The sequence below is a fragment of the Acipenser ruthenus genome, chromosome 30, assembly GCF_902713425.1.
Source record: "Acipenser ruthenus chromosome 30, fAciRut3.2 maternal haplotype, whole genome shotgun sequence".
In the NCBI taxonomy this organism is placed as follows: Eukaryota; Metazoa; Chordata; class Actinopteri; order Acipenseriformes; family Acipenseridae; genus Acipenser; species Acipenser ruthenus.
This window is the reverse complement of record NC_081218.1, coordinates 12,508,303-12,515,853: the sequence shown is the minus strand read 5'-3', so window position 1 is coordinate 12,515,853 and position 7,551 is coordinate 12,508,303. Positions and strand designations below refer to the sequence as shown.

General features: G+C 41.9%; 2 protein-coding genes across 2 annotated transcripts in view; one reads left to right on the top strand and one right to left on the bottom strand.

Annotated features, from left to right (window-relative positions):
• The window catches only part of LOC117397424 (probable inactive serine/threonine-protein kinase gdt6), an 8,130-nt gene extending 6,395 nt beyond the window's left edge, over window positions 1-1,735 (bottom strand). Inside the window, exon 1 of the mRNA XM_059005062.1 lies at window positions 1,680-1,735. The gene's annotated coding sequence lies outside the window, so the exon portion shown is untranslated. The remainder of the gene's footprint in view (window positions 1-1,679) is intronic.
• Window positions 1-7,173, top strand: part of LOC117433372 (acidic mammalian chitinase-like) — a 7,525-nt gene extending 352 nt beyond the window's left edge. Inside the window, exons 2-10 of the mRNA XM_059004553.1 lie at window positions 208-409; window positions 975-1,031; window positions 2,285-2,450; window positions 2,691-2,815; window positions 3,867-3,990; window positions 4,139-4,324; window positions 4,806-4,922; window positions 5,092-5,233; window positions 6,279-7,173. Coding sequence (XP_058860536.1) covers window positions 208-409; window positions 975-1,031; window positions 2,285-2,450; window positions 2,691-2,815; window positions 3,867-3,990; window positions 4,139-4,324; window positions 4,806-4,922; window positions 5,092-5,233; window positions 6,279-6,541 — 1,382 coding nt within the window. The 3' untranslated portion in view covers window positions 6,542-7,173. The remainder of the gene's footprint in view (window positions 1-207; window positions 410-974; window positions 1,032-2,284; window positions 2,451-2,690; window positions 2,816-3,866; window positions 3,991-4,138; window positions 4,325-4,805; window positions 4,923-5,091; window positions 5,234-6,278) is intronic.
• Window positions 7,174-7,551: the final 378 nt, after the last annotated feature.

Here is a 7,551-nt window from a genome sequence, read left to right as displayed (position 1 = left end):
TATCAGCTGGCAAATGCTGCCGACCTCTTTCCACAAATACTCTCATGACAGGTGAGCAGAGAGTAGGTACCGTAAAAAACACTGTATAAGTCGCACTGGTGTATAAGTCGCCCCCCCCCCCCCCCTTTAGACTTATACAAAGGCTTTTACAGTAATCCCACGCTTCTTCTAAACCCTACGCTTGCTGTGTTATTTCTTTCTCTTCAGGATCTTCCTACATTCTGTCTTGCTACTTCACCAACTGGGCGCAGTACAGACCTCCGCCCACAGTGTACATGCCTCACAACATCGACCCCTGCCTGTGTACACACCTGCTTTACGCCTTTGCCACCATGAAGAACAACCAGATCGCCACCTTCGAGTGGAATGACGTGACCCTGTACGGCGAGTTCAACGCCCTCAAGAACCAGTAAGTAGCCACGTTGTCCACATAGTGCATCATTCGTGGTGGTATTTAGATTTTATACCTCCAGAGAAAGATCTACAGCACTTTGATTGACCGGGGAAGATGGTTCTTAATGCAAGGGTTTTTTTGTCCATTAGATGTTTACAAGGAGATTTTGATAAAAAAAAAAACTTGTTTGTTTTTTATCAACTTCTTAAAGCACTGTTTTTTTGTATATATATATATATATATATATATATATATATATATATATATATATATATATATATATATATATATATCAATACATTATAATTATTATAGATTGAGAGCAAAGAACACAGAAGTGTGAGAAAAAATAGTAAATTATAATAGAGATTTAAAGTTTCCATTCTGAAATGTGACACTAGAGGAGACCTAACCCCAGAAACATTATCCCGTTAATCTACACAAAAAGTTGCCTTCTGGTTCAATGGCTTTAGATTTCGGTATGCAAGTGAAACAGGTTGTCCACACTGTAGGCATTAGAAGACAATGTGCTCTTTGACGACTTTAATACAGGTGCCTTTCTGTTTATTGTGTCAATCAGGAACGGAAACCTGAAGACTCTTCTGTCTGTTGGTGGATGGAATTTTGGTTCTTCTGGGTGAGTCCTCTACTCCAACCATATCACCATGGTAACATGACAGGTCCCCAATCACCATGGTAACAAGGTTGGTCCTATATCACCAAGGTCACATGGCTGGACCAGGTCAGCACGGTGGTTATTATTATTATTTGTTTATTTAGCAGACACCTTTATCCAAGGCGACTTACAGAGACTAGGGTGTGTGAACTGTGCATCAGCTGCAGAGTCACTTACAACAACGTCTCACCCAAAAGACGGAGCACAAGGAGGTTAAGTGACTTGCTCAGGGTCACACAATGAGTCAGTGAGTGAGCCAGGATTTGAACCGGTGACCTACAGGTTACAAGCCCTTTTCTTTAACCACTGGATCACACAGCCTCAGGTTGGAGACATCCATGGAAACCTGAGATGTGGTATAACGCTAATCCGATTCGAAATGCATTCATCTGAAGATGAGCAAAGACCTGGCTAAAGTCTTTAACTGGTCTTCACTTCATAATTTTGGATCTTGTCCATCGTTTCCTTTGCTGTTTTCCCTCATAATTTGTCGGTTATTTTAGCTTTACTGCCTAAGATCCTTCCAATTATGTTTTTAACTTGGATCCCTACTCTATTTAGCTATCTCATACATATACATATTAGGTCTATGTATAAATCAGCACTCACCTTGTTTATTTGCTCTGTAATCCGTTACTTCTGTTCCCCATGTAGCTTAGACAGGATCACATGCTCCACTCCACCCTTCCCTTTATCAACACAATAGTCTCCTCCCTAATCCAATCTGTTCCTTCCGTGTTCATTGGCCAGTCCACAACTATCCAGAACCAATCAATGAGAGGACTGGCTTGTACAAGGATGATTGGCATTATGCATAAGTGTTCCTGCTTCCTCGTAAAACACAACATAAAATCTGTAGGTAACTGCTGCTGGCACTTTAAAAATAATATTGTATTTTTATAATCAATTCCAACTCCTCTATTAATAAACCCACCCAGCTGGTTTGTGAAGGACGCTGTTTGCATTATATTGTATGCATTTATATATTTTTATATTTAATCATGAATAGGTATTGTCCAATCAGAAACCCATGCATGTGTCCACAGTTTTTTTTTAAGAAGATAATTATTAGTTTATTTACAAAAGTAAAAAGGAATTAAGCGGTTGAACAGAGTCAATGGGGGTGATGGTGCAGTGCAAGTGCAGGGTTTTTTGGAATGTAAGGTCATGTTCATTGGTGTATTCACAAAGCGTCTTTGCTTGTTTCGTCACAGATTCAGTGCCATGGTGGCCTCGTCAGGGACCCGGAAGATCTTCATCGACTCTGTGATTGACTTCCTCAGGAAGTATGAGTTTGACGGTCTGGATATCGACTGGGAGTACCCTGCCAACAGGGGGAGCCCTCCCCAGGATAAGCAGCTCTACTCTGTCCTCCTGGAGGTTGACCACTCTCTAAATTGTCATATACACTATACGCATGTTGGTGGATTATGCTGGGAAGGCCATGCCTTTAGTTCCGATTAAGAACTCTAGAATAGTTTTTGTCCATCTTGAAACATGGTGTTGGAATTATTCAGCACAGTATATTATTCAGCACAATATCAGCTTGTGAGGATAACAGACGTGTCCCACTGTATGTATCTGGTCTCAGTGTTGAATTGCGTCTTTTCTCCTTTGCAGGAAATGCGTGCAGCCTTTGAGAACGAGGCCAAGCAGACCAACAGAGCGAGGCTTCTGCTCTCCGCGGCCGTGTCTGCGGGCGTGGGAACCATCCAGTCCGCCTATGAGATCCCCAAGGTCGGACAGTAAGTGTCTCCTTCCGGGCGTTCACTTTCCAGGACAGAGAAAACAAGCCACGTCTCCACTCCCATTTCATTGACATCCACCAGATTTTCATAGATACAAAAATGAGTTCTCTTAATTCACTGTTTAACACGGCCTGCGCTTAAAATGCACATACATGTTTTTTCTATGATTCAATTAACCACAATAGTGGAGAACATTTAGGAGGGATAATAATGTAGGACCCACTGTGTATGTACAGCTGGATGGTCTCAGTTTAGCTCTGGTCGGTTTCACTTGACTAGGCAGCACAGCATTGTTTTACCTTGGCAACAAATCAAAACAAGGCATTGATGGATTGCCTGGAATGATTGAATACTGGGAGGAATTTCCATTCCTCATAAAAAAGCAGTAACACTGGAGAGGGTTGTTATCTGCAGATTACAGATCATTAATTGAAGGACAGCTACGGTCTCCTCCAACCCACTCTATTCCCAAATCCCTAATGTACTCCTGGGTGGTATTCATTGCTCAATTAATTGTGAAACTGACACTGACATTTTCCATTTGAAAATAAGCTAGATGTCTCAACAATATATATTTATGATTTACCTGGAGGCTGGAGGTTGTTGTTCTTCCTTTCATTATATATTGCTGGACCCTGTCCAATTGCTGGTTCCCTTTTTGTCAGTGCTCCAGGTTTTAATACAAGCTTGATCAGCCGCAGTGCATAGGTAACAAGCTCAGGTATATCTTATTAAACTCCTTGTAAAACCGGGAGTGGATCAAACAGCTATGCAATGGGAGTCTTATTTCCATCCCTGTAAAAAACCACGTGCTAGTCTGTAACACAATGAAAATTCTGCACAATTGGCACTGGATCTCTTGGTTGGGATTGGTTAGGTTTGGTCAGGTGCCCCTTCACCCTCAGATGCTCGACGACTCCTTGGATATGTAGAGCAGGATTATAGAGAGTTCCCAGATTATAGCGAGTTTATGAGCATGGAAATGTCTCTATTATCCTGCCTGCGTCCAGGCTGCTCAATCATGGTGTGCTTGCTCGGTCCCACACAGGGCTCTGGATATGATCAACGTCATGACCTACGACATGCACGGCTCCTGGGAGCCCTTTACTGGAGAGAATAGCCCTCTCTACAAGAGCCCAACTGACCAGGGTGGAGACGTTTACTTCAGTATTGTGAGTTCCTCTTCTTAATACTGGGTTGAGAGGTTTGCTTTGATAAAGCAAGCTTTGTAGCACGTAATGAAAGAAGCATGGTCATGTGTTTGGGGTTGAAAGTCATCCTCCAATTATGTCAAATTGTGTAAAACGTTGCCCTTCACAGAACTACGCCCTGAACTACTGGAAAGACAACGGTGCCCCAGCCGAGAAGCTGCTGATTGGCTTCCCCACCTATGGGCAGACCTTCACCCTGAGGAACCCTTCCGATCACACGGTGGGCGCCCCCATCTCCGGCCCTGGCCCTGCTGGAAAGTACACCCAGGAAGCCGGCTCCTTGGGCTACTTTGAGGTCAGTACGCCACCGATGCGGGATTTCAAAGATTTTATAAAACAAAGAAGCAGCAAGCAAAAACGGGAACGATTATCTAGTTATCAAGAGAGCGTCTGAAAATTTCAAGAGCAGCAGCTGGCATGTGTAAGGGATTGTCTACAAACTACCAGGATAAAAAATAAAGAAGGGGATAGTAATTCACATTTCCAGCTTTTACTGTTGTATTATTCTCTTCTATTATGCTATTTACATTGGCACTCCCCTAAAAGTGGACAACCCCTAAAAGAACATTCCGTATGATGTCACTAGGTCCTACCCCTACCACTGGAAACGACATTTCTCTTACAGAGGCCACTTATGGTCATGCATTATCTGATAACTGGAGAATAGGCATCTCATTTGAACTTCCATGGCAAAGCAGTCACTTAATAAAGGAACTGGATAAATAGATCCCAGTGTCTCTGTTACTCAAGTGTTCTTTGTTTCCCCCCCGTGGCAGATCTGTGGCTTTTTGGAAGGAGCGACATTAGTGTGGAACACACCCCAGCAGGTCCCTTACGCCTACAAAGGAACGGAATGGGTCGGCTACGACAACCAAAAGAGCTTTGAGATCAAGGTAGGAGAGCTACACAGGGGCCCAGCTTAACTGATCTGGATTCGGAATGCAAAGAGCGCTATCATTGCTCTAGGCCCTGTCCCACTGTTTTTGAGTTCTTTATTGATGCACTTCACAGCTTGTTTACAATGCCTACAAGGTGTTTAAATGCTTTCTTGTGTTTATGTAGGTCCAGTGGCTGATGCAGAACAAGTTTGGAGGAGCTATGGTGTGGACCATCGACACTGATGACTTCAGTGGAAACTTCTGCCATCAGGGCAAATACCCGTTGATCAACGTGCTGCACAAAGCCTTCGGGCTGGACCAAGCAAGTAAGTGAACCCAATGCTGGAGTGGACATTATGGAACTGCTACAGCAATGAAGTGCTCTACAAATGGGGATGGTAGACATGTGTACAATGGCCCCACAGTGGTAACATATTTTGACATATGAAGAATTGCATCACAGTAGTGCACAGTGGTACTCCATTGCAGTCATTGTACTGCATTGCTACCGTTGTGCAAAGTTTGCTCCAAACCTATCGTGTTGCAATCGCTGGTTTCTTCAGAGAAATAATGTATGGGTTTTGCTTTTCCTGCATATGGCACATGACCTAAAGCTAGTACACATTTCCCTGAGTTCCTATATTAGGTTACTTTTCTTAAGACCTTTCACACCTAACAGAATCCTGACCCAGTTGAAACGTGAGCTGTAAATACATCTGTTGCAAATCAAGTACAATGCAACTGAGAAGCATGCCTGAGTTGTTTGGTAACTAGTTTTGTAAGATTAAAAGTTTTAAATTTAAATAAAAAACAGTGCAAATTGCTTTTCGGTATAAATATCTGGACAAACCTGGCTCATTGTGAAAGCACTGGTTCATACTGTGTGTTCTTTCCATGGCACTATCTGCTTTAGCAGCCTTCCTTGTTGATAACTCAGAGATGACTTGTACAGTACAGGACGTTTGTACTAGCATGTATTAGTTCAGCCCTTTGGACTGTTAATACTCAGCTAGTTGAGTTTCTGAGCAAGCGATCTGTTACGTTGTTCAGACAGCAGAGTTAATAGCTGATAATTATCATAAGAGACTAATATCAGACAGGTTTGGACCAGATTTACTATGCTTAGGTGCAAAGTTTGCTTCTTTTTTTTCTGAAGTAGGCTTACAGGGATGGAAAAAAAGGCTTTAGAAACATTTTAAAACAGTTTGTGTGAACTCCAAGCAGTTCGAAAAGTTTCCCAGCTAATACTTTGAAAAAAACATTATAAAATAGATACATATATAGAAAGCATGGTACAATTATACACACAGTGACTGAAGGATATATTGAGCAATAAATTAATAAAATATATATATATATTTTTTTTTTAAGGCTGCAAACCACCTGCAACTCCCCTGCCCCCAATTAAGGGTGAAACAACCACAGTAGAGGCTAGTGGGTCTGGAGGAGACAGCCCCAGTGGAGGCACTGGTGGGGGAGACAGCAGCTTCTGTGTGGGCAAAAGCAGCGGGATGTACCCTGATCCCACTAACAAGAACGACTTCTACCAGTGCAACAATGGCCAGACCTACTTCCAGCACTGCGCTCAGGGGCTGGTCTTTGACTCCAGCTGCTCCTGCTGCAACTGGGCTTAGATCGACAGGCCGTCAGCAGCAATGAAAACAGATAGATTTGGGTGTGTTTTAGCAATGTGCTGACTAAAGCAACTTTCTCATTTTTAGTAAGTGTAAGGAACTTGTGAAATGATTGCAACTTTGCTGTGTTTTGCAGCGAGTTGCTGCGCTGGCTTCTAAAAAAACGAAGTCGTAGTTTTGTGAGCCCTCCTCAGTAACAACAGTAAAATTAGAAAGTTTCAAAAGAATTTAGCACATAGCTTAAACAATAACTTAGTAACTTTGATCTAACTAGATTAGTGAGCCTTCCATTGGTTCAGGGTGGAGAATGCTCAATATTTCACATGGAGTAAAGTCTGGAGTTAATTATAGGCTTTCTTCATGTCTGAGATATTTGGATTCATTCCACTGTGAATCGTTGTGTATTATGTTTATCCCACATGCATGAAGCATTTGTTGGTGTTGCCCTTTGGAACTGTATTTGTAGATGGGTCAGAGCTATATTGGAAATAAATAAATAAATGACAGCTTCACTATATAGATATGCCAGTGCTGCATGCACAGACAATAGCATGACTGTAAAAAAGGTGCTATCATTTTCCATCAGGCGTGGGATAAACGGGGGAACTTACCAGCTGCTGTACGAATCAAATTGTGAAAAAATAAACAAGCAAATTAAAAAAGCAAATCATTTATTTGCAGTTATTCACAGCTTCTTTTTTTAATAAGTACAAATAAAACACACACAGAATACAGGAGCATCAAAGGTAAACAATATCATCTTAAAGGGGTAGTGAATTTTGACACATTTTTTAAACAGATTTTTCTACACCAAATGCAGGAAGTAGTTGCTGCTGAATTTAAATATGGTCTTATTGGTAAAAAAAATGATATGTACATATTTGAAACGGTTACCTTATAGGCCAGAAGAAGCAGGGGTATGTCTGTTTGGCCCTAATTCTTCAAGAAGGGGCATGTGTGCATACAGGGGAATGAACACTAACTGGAAATCCAGCCAAATCAAATGCTGC